This window comes from Mesoplodon mirus (assembly GCF_964341445.2).
Source record: "Mesoplodon mirus genome assembly, chromosome: 7".
Taxonomy (NCBI): Eukaryota; Metazoa; Chordata; class Mammalia; order Artiodactyla; family Ziphiidae; genus Mesoplodon; species Mesoplodon mirus.
Genome location: NC_138983.1, coordinates 72,594,765 through 72,606,770, shown reverse-complemented (window position 1 = coordinate 72,606,770; position 12,006 = coordinate 72,594,765). Strand labels below are relative to the sequence as shown.

At 34.7% G+C, this 12,006-nt stretch overlaps 1 protein-coding gene and 1 pseudogene across 2 annotated transcripts in view; one reads left to right on the top strand and one right to left on the bottom strand.

The window, feature by feature from the left end:
• Positions 1-871: 871 nt before the first annotated feature.
• PRMT3 (protein arginine methyltransferase 3) overlaps positions 872-12,006 on the bottom strand; it is a 148,839-nt gene continuing 137,704 nt past the window's right edge. Inside the window, exon 16 of the mRNA XM_082628932.1 lies at positions 872-2,748. Coding sequence (XP_082485058.1) covers positions 2,639-2,748 — 110 coding nt within the window. The 3' untranslated portion in view covers positions 872-2,638. The remainder of the gene's footprint in view (positions 2,749-12,006) is intronic.
• LOC309808434 (heterogeneous nuclear ribonucleoprotein A1-like) lies at positions 8,561-10,263 on the top strand (annotated as a pseudogene). The gene has a single exon. The product of its transcript is annotated as a heterogeneous nuclear ribonucleoprotein A1-like (transcript).

Below are 12,006 nucleotides of genomic sequence, written 5' to 3'. Positions count from 1 at the left end.
ATCCGGCACGCCTCAAGTAAGATCCCGCGTGCCACAACTAAGACCCGATGCAGCCAAAAATAAGTAAAATAAATAAATAATAAACAAATCTTTAAAAAAAAAGAAGTGACAGGTAGAATGCTGAGAGACACAGGTGAACCAGACTGTTAATCTAGATTAAGTGATAAGAAAGCAAATAACTCTGTGGAGCCTTACCCTCCTCCCCCAAACAGAAATTATTTCAAAGTTATCTGACAGCTCTCTGATTCATTCTAAAGTGTGTTCCTAGCAGTTGAGGCTACGTATTAACCACCTTCACTGTGCAACCACTGTACATTCTCAGTTGTTTTCTTGGAACATTCCTTTCAAAATGCTCTTTTTAGAAAACACTGTTCTACTAAACAGACATGACTAATCGTCTTTGGATGAACCCCACACATCACAAAATTATGTTAGTTTTCACAAAGGAAAATAGGAGAAAAATGTATTTTCTTAATGGGAATAAGATCCTTGGGACAGAGCAAACTGCTAACCATAAATGCCCATCTGCCACAGCATGAAAGAAAACTGCATTTATCACTGTAAAGGGCTATAAAGTACTTACTTTCCACAACAGTTTAATGGCTGAAATTCTAATCAAAGAGTTAATATTCAGACTCTCACATCTCATAAGATGTTTAGTTACACAAATTAGAATGTTCCAGCCTGGAAAGGCTAACTGAAAAGGACAGAGATCCACTAACTATGGTTGGACTACTCATAACCAACAGAAGAAAATCAGAAGAGCCACTGGGTGAAAATCCCCTGAAAATCAAACAAGAGTTTTAGTAAGAAATCATTTTTGAGAAGTACTCTTTTAAATAGTAGCAAGTATCTGTTATGCACTTACAAAAAAGAAAAACAAAAGAAAAAAGTAAATTTTGGTTACTTTAAAAATTTAATGGTAAATCTTACAGGCTTATTTTTGTTTTATCATCCCACCCTACTCAAATCTGTACATGAAGCCATTCCAGACAAAAATTTAAAGTACTTTGTGCTATATTATCAGCACTACACATTTCCAGTAATGGTCTGAATTCAAATCATGGTGAAAACAAGCTGACTAGTTTGGCCCAGTGACAAGAGAAATCATGCTTATGAAGGAAGACTTAGACTAAGATCTGAAATATCATCATTTGAAGGGGTTATTCTTCCCATTGCTGGAAGTCCAGTTTTCTAATAAAGACCAAAAGACAATTTCTTTTTGATACAGTTTTTGCTACATTAAATATTAATTTCTGTTGTAATCTTCCCACACACATACTAGTGTAGTATTTGATGAGGTTGACAATTCACAAACTGATCTCATGTCGATGCCATATATTCTTTGGAAGGGGTCCCTGTCTGTATGATGATGATAATTAATATCACCTAGCATGTACTGACTGTTTTCTATGTGCCAGGCACTGATCTAAGTATCAACAGTTGAAATGTATCAGTTTATGAATTGGCAACATACATGGAGGGGGAGAGAGGTTAAGGAACCTAAGATTACACAGGAAGTAAGAGCTGCAGCCAAGGCCTGAACTGGCTCCAGAGCTCATGCTTCTCAACACTAAACTATGCTGCCTTGTGTGTGTCTTGTTTTGAAAAAAAGCAGCAGCTGGTGAGCTGAAAAGAAGCATGTGACCCACTTCTCCTTAAAATTTCTGTTATCTTAAAAATGATTCCTTTGTTAAGACTTGTTTTAAATGCTTCTGATTTTATAAAAGGCTTTAATATATTGAAATGTCACTTTATAATGCTAATAGTTGCTGTATACATTTAATTGAATGTTTTCTGTTCTGCGTTTCAAACTGAGTCAATAATTGTAAATGACACAATTGTATAGAGTGATATAAGTATATTAACAGTTACATGTTTAACTTTGCACATAAATCTAGTTTGAAAAAAGTATTAGTAAATAAGTACATATTTATCCCAATCTTTAAAAACTTTTATGAAACCTAGGATAAATGCATTGAAACTAGATTTCCTGGGCAATACTAGAAAACTATATGACTCAAGAATATTTGCAAAGAGAGAAGAAGCTAAAAAATGAGAACAGAATTATGTGGCAATCAACTAAGCTGTCTTCAAATACAATTTGTGTGGTCTTGTTTCCGTATTTTAGCCCCTTATGCTTGCTCTTTTAATGTATTATATCCTGATATTCTAGCAAATACAATTAAAACTACTCCTCAGAAAGGAAATCTGCAATAAAATATGTAATACCTTGTATACAGTTACTAGTCTAATACAACAACACCCAAATAACTAATCAATTACCAGTATTTAAAATTTATAGTAAGAAACTTATTAAAATCAACAAAAGACTATCTCTGTTCCAAATTTAGGCCAATTTAAATGACTTTCAATACAGGTAAACTCAATGTAGGCGTTACATTTGGTTAAATCTCACTGACCAGACTTCCAAGAATGTGATTATGGCGGTGGATCACCAGGATCAGGCAGTGCCCTCCTTAGCTGCATCCTCAGATTCCTGCCATGCTTCTCTCCTACTGAGGAGGCTCAGGAAAGGACCCATCATCCATGTGCTCACATAAAACCCTCCCTCCCCTCCCTACCCACCCCTCTCCTACAACAAAAACTGCAAAGTAGTTGTGCTTTTGTGGTCTTTTCACTGGAGATTATAAGTTTGAGTTGAATTATCCAATGTGAGGGTCACAATGAGAGACCGTGGATCTTTCTTATTCTTGTGCACTGTGATCTTTCCTTTCAAGGCTTCACCTATAGAAGAAAGGCAAAAAGTGTGTTTCAGAATTCAAGGAATACAGTGTAGCAGAAAAGTAAGAGTAGACCTAGTATTGCTCTTTTTCTGTTGTGAAATGTTTCACTAATTTTTTAGGGCAATTTTACATTTAATTTTTGAACAAAACAGATCTAACTTACCCAGCACAAGTGTCAAATGCTTGTGGAAGTCTAAAGTGTGCTGGAGGTGAGGATTGGGGATGGTCAGAAGGCAGTAAAAGGCAAAGTTTCACAAGAATTAATGGATGAATTATCTGAGGACTAAAGTCAAGGCTACCTTAACGAGTGTACATGGAGCAGCTTTTAAGTTAGAGAAAACACGTATAGAGAGCCCTTGGTGAATGGCATTTTGGGGAAATGAAAATTACAGCTGTGAAAATTTAAATGTGTATTTTATAGAGGCACATAACAAGGCTGTTGGCCTTTAAGGTACTCACACCGTAAATATAAAACAGAGCTTACACAGGTAAAAGAGTGAACACAAAAAATACAAGGCAAAGAATGATTCCCTAAAAACTTATCCTGTATGCTCCAAATTTTGTTTTACTCCAAAACGGAATTATATCTATGTGCTTTTCTGATTATAGATACTTCTCATTTTAAGTTTTTTCATTTATTTACCAACAGCCATTGAAAAATAAAAATGAGATTGTTAAGTTGCAACTAATCACCATTCCTTGTTTTAATAAGAGTAAAATCACAGCAAATACTATCAGGTATAGCTCTGAAAATCTGGATGGGTACAGTGAGGCTCCATATAAAATGATTGTGGAATCTATATAAAACTATCAAAATACTGAATCAATATCTTATTTTAAAAAACCCTGCAAATCAAATCCCCCACATTAAGGGCTAAAGAATCTGAATGCTTTTCAATATGGTAGTGAAATAACACAGTAAAACACAGCAGAACCACCTCATAGTTATACTTCAGAGAATAAAGATTCCATTACTGATACATTCTACACAGCCTGTAAAAAAGGCAAGGCTTATATAGTTTAATACAAAATTATGGAATTAGAGTAATGGAAAAAATAATGTGGCCCAAGATGCAGTCTATGTAACCTAAATTTTATGTGTAGGTGTTATGTTAATATGTACATCTGGCTTTCTTTGGCTTCTGTATCTGACCTATTCCTCTATATTACTAAAAAAATGAAAAAAAAACTACATCACACACCAAGCTCATCAACAGCCTGACAAAGATTACCCATGAGGTAGTTCTACAAACTTTGTAGAAAGCTCAGGTTAATTATTAGACAATAATAATTGCTAATTATTTATTTAACACTTATTTTGTGCTAGCCCTATTCTAAAGCCTTTATGTGATTTATCTCACTTAATGATTACAAAATATCTCTGTGAGGTTAAGTACGTTTCCCTCACTTTACAGATGAGAAACAAGGTTCAGGAAGGCTAAGCAATTTGCCCAAGGTCATACCGCCAGTTAGGGAAGAACCAGGATGTTAAGCAGGGCAGTTTTGATTCCAGAGCCCATGTTTGTCAACTACAGTCTAGTACTTCCCTATCTCTACCTGAAAATTGATTATTATACTTTTAATACACTTTAATGGACATGAGGCAGTCAAAATTTTACTACTCTATGACATTATTTGTAAAAACATTTAGCCACTTTATAAAAATTTTACTAATATTAAATTTTATATAATAATTTTTATTCTATAACTTTAATAAGCTATAATACATGTTTTCTTGACCATTAAGACATTAACCTAGGGAAGAAGTCATAAGTATCTTCAACAAATCTAAGAGATTTTCCATTTTCGAATATGTAGGCAATATTTTCTTGTTTCTATTTTTTACCAACATTTAAAAATTGTTATTTTATACCAACAGTCATATCCTGAACTTATCATTTACTGATACTAAAATTGGAAATGAGTAGCTGCTCTACGATAAACTGCTATTGGTTTTATAAGTATATGACAGAAAAGAGTAATTACCAACTTGGTTATTAGGTTTAAATTACTGTTACTGAATTATCAACACAAGTTAACAAGTGTTGAATTTTACACATTAGTGGCTTGTTAATTCCTTCCTATTTATAAGCAATGTGTCTTAGTGTAAATTACTTAATTTAGTTGCTTCTTTACAGTAGTTCCTATGTATGAAAAGACAGATAATGTATACTTGAGATATAAAAATAATGACATGATCTCCACAGACCCAACATCAGGCTGGAATCTTACACAAACCACTGAAACCCCGTATTATGTCCCTCCAATCACATCTCTTCTCTAACCTCCAGTGGTAACCATGATTCTAATTTCTTGTTGCCATTACCTATTTAAAACAGTTCCACTTCACAGAGATGTATCCTGTACTAATAGACTGCTATTTATTTGTTATTCCATTAAATTATTTCCAGTTTTTTTATTACAAATAACGTTGCTATGATTACTGTTATATATGTCTGTTGTGTCCATAGACAAGAGTTTCTCTAGGATGGAAACTGCAGGATTTTAGGACATACACATGCTCAAATTACCATATAATGATAAATGGGCCTTTACTAATAAACTTCATCTAGTCATAGAAAAAGTCTCTTAACTACATAAGAAGAATAACTTTCTTTATTGAGAGAATCTTTATCAAAATCTGAAAGCAAATATGATAAAAAGCAAACACAGCAGCATTTAGATTAAAGTGAGAACACAGCAAAAATACCACTATCACTACATTATTTAACATTATTCTTGAATGTTCTACACAATGCAATATGACATAAAACAGAAATTAAGAATACAGATGTACTACTATTACGGGGGAAAAAAGAGATACAATTAATTTCAAATGTTATTTTCAGGGAAGGAGTTCCATAAATCTTCATTGAGTTCTCTTGAGACTTTAACTAAATACTCATCTCTGTATGTGTATGGTAAAATTTCATGATTTTGAGCAAAAGAACAACTCCTAGGGAGCAATTAGCTGAACAATTCCCAGAGCTCACACAGGCTGCGAGGTCTGAGTTCCAAGCAGCTGGAATAGAAGGAACCTGTTGAACACTTCTGATGATTCACTAGAGACACCAGATTATGCTTTAGCATTACACCACCCAAAGAGTAAAGGTCACACCACTGCTCTCTAACAAAGCTTTAAATCATTTTTTGTAAAGATCAAGGTAATCTTTAAATAACTTAATTGCCTGCCAAAGCAAACTTCACATACTTTTTAAAAGATAGTAACCAAAATCCAAACATTCAGCAAAATAATGCTTCCAGTGTGTGACATCCATTTTAAAATGTCTAGATTTTTAAAGAGCTGCAAATTGAGGCCTATAAGCAGAAAAAAAAAAGTTACAACAATAACAGAAACACATCAAGGCACATCTTAACTTCCTGAAAACCAGTGATAAAAAGAATAATCTGTAAAATATTCAGAGAAAAAAACACATATTACATATAAGGGAAGATAGAAAAGAGTGATCTCAAAATTTTCTTCAGCTTGGGCTTCCCTGGTGGCGCAGTGGTTGAGAGTCCGCCTGCCGATCGATGCAGGGGACGCGGGTTCGTGCCCCGGTCCGGGAGGATCCCACATGCCACAGAGCGGCTGGGCCCGTGAGCCACGGCCGCTGAGCCTGCACGTCCGGAGCCTGTGCTCCGCAATGGGAGAGGCCACAACAGTGAGAGGCCCGCGTACCACAAAAAAAAGAAAAAAAAAATTTTCATCAGCTGGACACATCTTTGAAGTGATGAAAGAAAACCTGTTAAAAATTCGATATCCAGCAAAAATCCTTAATAAATGAAAAATAAGAAAAAAAATTTTTTTCAAAGAAACAAAAGCAAGGAATTCTTTTCCAGGAGGCCTGCACTACAAGAAATGTTAAAGGAAGTTCTTCAGACAGCAGGAAAATGATAACAAAAAGAAACCTGGATCTATACAAAGGAATAAACAGTGCTAGAAAATAGTAAGTACATGGTAAATATAAGATGTTTTTTCCTTTTTAAAATTTATTTAATAGATAATTGACTGTTTAAAGCAAAAATAGTAACACTGTATTGTGGGGTTTAAAACATTTGGGGAAGTGAAATGTTTTTATAAAAATAGCACAAAGGATCAGAGGGGGTAAACAGAAGAGTATTGTTTTAAGAGTCAAAACTACAAATGTAGTGGTATGACATCATTTGATGTTAGTCTGTGATAAGCTACAGGTGCATGTTTGAAACTCTAGAGCAACCAGTATAGAAACAAACCCAAGAGTATAGCTAATTAGTCAAGGGAGGAGATAAAATGAAATAATAAAATATAAAGTCACAGGTTAAAAGTAATAGGAAGGAGAGGGGTAGTGTACATAAACATTAATCAAAAAGAGGCTGGAATGGCTATATTACTTTCACACAAAGTTGACTAAAGGAAAAAAAATGACTAGAGATAAACAAAGACATTTTGAATTGATAAGTTGTTCAATTCATAAATGAGACATCATAAACTTTTGTGTGCATATAATTACAGAGCTTCAAAATGCATGACGCAAACCTGACAGAACCATAAGAAGAAACAGACATCTCTACAATCATCACTGCAAAGGTTGCCTCTCCTTTGTTGATAATAATAACAACTAGACAGAAAATCAGAAAGAATATGCAAGACTTGAACATTATTAACCAACCTGACCTGGCTGACATCTATAGAACCAAGATGGATCATATACTGGTTCATAAAACAAATCTTAATACATTTAAACATACAGACATCATACAGAATATGTTCTCTGATGAAAACTGAATGAAATTAAAAATCAGTAACAGAAAGATACTTGAAAAATCCCAAAATATTTAGAATTTAAACAGACTTCTAAATATTCCATAAATCAAAATAAAAATCTAAAAGAAAATTAGACAGCATTTCGATTTGAATGATTATGAAACACACGTAAAAACAGGTGGCCGATAGCTAAAACAGTGCCTAGAGGAAAAACTGATAACTTGAAATGCTTATATTAGAAAACAAAGAAGACAGATCCAAAGGTCTTCGTTGGGGAATTCTATCAAATATTTAAGGAAAAGTAATACCAAATGTACAAAAAATAGAGGAGGGAATACTCCATAACTCATCTTTTGAGGGCAGCATTATCCTGATACTAAAATAACTTTTTTTGTTTTGGATTTTAGAATTTTATTTATTTTTTTATACAGCAGGTTCTTATTAGTTATCCATTTTATACATATTAGTGTAAAAGAAGATAAATTTATTAGAAGAAAAGTACAGGTAAATATCACTTACGAAAAAAGATTCAAAAATCCTTTGAACATACACTAATATGTATAAAATAGATAACTAATAAGAACCTGCTGCATAAGAAATAAAAAAACATCCTTTGAACAAAAGAGAAAAATCATGCTTGTCTCACGCAAATGTAGAAAAAGCATCTGACAAAATTTCTTTTTTTTTATTGGAGTAAAATTGTGACAAAATTAATTTCTAACAACTTTCAGCAAGCTAGGAATAGAAGGAATCTTCTTCAACCCGATAAAGAAAATCTATGAGAAACTATAGGTAACATCATTATTAATGGTGGAAAACTGAATGCTTTCTTCCTAAGACTGGAACTGAGGTAAGGATGCTCATTCTGACCACCTCTAATTAGTATTCCGTTGGATGTCCTAGTCACAGCATTAAGATGTGGGGGAAGAAAAAAATATATAGACTGGGGGAAAAAAAGTAAAACAGTCTTTATTTGCAGACCATATATGGTGTTAACAAATAGAAAATCCTTAAGCAATATTCAAAAAAAAAAGCTATTAGAACTGAAAGGATTAGCAATCTCAGGATATAAGATCAATAAAAAAATTAATTGCACTTTCTGCTCGTGGACGCCGCCGAGTAAGCATCGTTAACGTCTCCCTCGCCCCCCCTCCACTGCCGTCATGTCTAAGTCAGAGTCGCCCAAAGAGCCCGAACAGCTGCGGAAGCTCTTCATCGGAGGTTTGAGCTTTGAAACAACCGATGAGAGTCTGAGGGAACGCTCACAGATTGTGTGGTAATGAGGGATCCAAACACCAAACGCTCCAGAGGCTTCGGGTTTGTCACATATGCCACTGTGGAGGAGGTGGATGTGGCCATGAATGCAAGGCCACACAAGGTGGATGGAAGAGTTGTGGAACCAAAGAGGGCCGTCTCAAGAGAAGATTCTCAAAGACCTGGTGCCCACTTAACTGTGAAAAAGATTTTTGTTGGTGGCATTAAAGAAGACATTGAAGAACATCACCTAAGAGATTATTTTGAACAGTATGGGAAAATTGAAGTGATTGAAATCATGACTGACCGAGGCAGTGGCAAAAAGAGAGGCTTTGCTTTTGTAACCTTTGACGACCATGACTCTGTAGACAAGACTGTCATTCAGAAATACCACACTGTGAATGGCCACAACTGTGAAGTAAGGAAAGCCCTATCTAAGCAAGAGATGGCTAGTGCCTTATCCAGCCAAAGAGGTCGAAGTGGTTCTGGAAACTTTGGTGGTGGTCGTGGAGGTGGTTTTGGTGGGAATGACAACTTTGGTCGTGGAGGAAACTTCAGTGGTCAAGGTGGCTTTGGTGGTAGCTGTGGTGGTGGTGGATATGGTGGCAGTGGGGATGGCTATAATGGATTTGGTAATGATGGAAGCAATTTTGGAGGTGGTGGAAGCTACAATGATTTTGGCAGTTACAACAATCAATCTTCCAATTTTGGACCCATGAAAGGAGGAAACTTTGGAGGCAGAAGTTCTGGCCCCTATGGTGGTGGAGGCCAATACTTTGCCAAACCCCGAAACCAAGGTGGTTATGGTGGTTCCAACAGCAGCAGTAGCCATGGCAGTGGCAGAAGGTTTTGATTACTGCCAGGGAACAAAGCTCAGCAGGAGAGGAGAGCCAGAGAAGTGACAGGGAAGCTACAGGTTACAACAGATTTGTGAACTCAGCCAAGCACAGTGGTAGCAGGGCCTAGCTGCTACAAAGAAGACATGTTTTAGACAATACTCATGTGTATGGGCAAAACTCGAGGACTGTATTTGTGACTAATTGTATAACAGGTTATTTTAGTTTCTATTCTGTGGAAAGTGTAAAGCATTCCAACAAAGGGTTTTAATGTAGATTTTTTTTTTTTTGCACCCATGCTGTTGATTGCTAAATGTAATAGTCTGATCATGACGCTGAATAAATGTGTCTTTTTTTAAAATGTGCTGTGTAAAGTTAGTCTACTCTGAAGCCATTTTGGTAAACTACCCCAACAGTGTGAAGTTAGAGTTCCTTCAGGGTGATGCCAGGTTCCATTCAAAATTTATTTACAACCTGCTTTGGTGGAGAAGCTACTGTCTTCCGAAACCTTGGTGTAGTTGAACTGACAGTTACTGCGTTGTGACCTGGAGTTCACCGTGAAAAGGGTCACCCAAGCCAAGTCATGGAGTTTTTTGATTATTAATATATGATTGTTGGCATATCCTATGCAATATATCTAAATTGGATTATGGTACCAGATATAGATGGGAATAAAGCTTGTGTATCATCTATTATCATGTGTAATAAATAAACAATTTAATACCCTCTTGAAAAAAAAATTAATTGCATTTTTACATGTGAGCAATGAAGAATTAGAAATTGTAATAAAAAACCACAATAGCATTTACAATAGCATTGAAAAAGCATACAATACTTGAGATAAATATAACAACATATATGTAACATTTAGTTACACCAAACTATGAAACACTGCTAAAGATGATCTAAGTAAATGGGGAGATACGTTTTGCTTGTGGATGATACTCAGTACTGTTAAGATGTCAGTTGTCCCCAGAGCAATCTATGGATTCAACACAATCCCTATCAAAATCCTAGTAGGATTTTTTTTTGCCAGAAATTAGTAAGTTGATTTTAAAATTTATATGGAATTTAAGGGATCTAGAATAGTGAAAACAATTTTGAAAAAGAATAAAGTAGGACTTATATCATCTTACAAAGAAGGTGTCTTACTGGCATAAGAAAAGACACAGATTAATGGAACAAATAAAGCTCAGAAATAGACTTACGCATATATGGTCAATTAATTTTTGACAAAAGAGCCAGGATAATTAAATGAGAAAAGCATAGTCTTTTCAAGAAATGATGATGAGACAACCTAATACAAATTTGGGAAAAGATGAACTATTATTCTTAAAATCAACGTGAAATAGATTATAGGCCTAGATGTACTGACAAAATTATAAAAATTTTAGAGGAACCATATAGGAAAAACTTTGATGTTAAGATAGCAAAGATTTCTTAATTAGGACACAAAAGCACAGACTTCAAAAGACCTTAAGAAAATGAAAAGTCAAACTAGGAATTGGAATAAAAATATTAGCACCACATACATCTGACAAAGAACTTGTATGCATATATATAAAGATCCTTCCAACTCAATAAGATGACAACCCAATCAAAAATTGAGCAAAATATTTTAAAAGAAACCTCATCAAAAAAGATGTACAAATGACCAATAAACATATGAGAAGATGCTCAATATCATTAGTCATAAGGCAAATGAAAATTAAAAACACAGCTGTCACGACATATATATGTAACAGAATGACTTAAAGTGACTGCCCTTTTATATAAGTGTTGACAAAGATGTGGAGCAAATGAACCATCAACAGTGGTAGGAATGTTGAATAAGCACAGTCACTGTGAAAAAGTATGCCAGTTTCTTATAAAGTTAAATATATATTTACCATAAGACCCAATAATCCCACTCCTAGGTATCTGCCCAGGAGAAATGAAAACATATGCCCACACAAAAACTTTTACATGAATGTCCATAGCCATTTTATCCACAATGGCGCTTAACTGAAAACAATCCAAAAGTCTAGCAGCAAGAGGATGCATATGTAAATTACAGTACGTCCATACAAAGGAATACTACTTGGCAATAAAAAGGAACAAACTACTGATATACAGATGAATTTTTAAAATACGCTAAAAGCAAAGAAACTGGAGTATATTCTGTATAGTAACTTTGATATAAAATTCCAAAAGAATACTAACGCCTTAACTATTAGTAATACTGATACACCGTGATAGAGAGCAGATCAGTGGTTTTCCTGGTCTGGAAATTGAAGCTGGGGATGACCAACTCTAGTGGGGATGACTACCTGCAGAGGGGATCAACAAGGAAACTTTTTAGAGTGATATAAATATTCTATGTCTTAGCTAGGGTGGGGTATATATTTGTCAAAATTCATTAAACTGTACAATTAAAATGTGC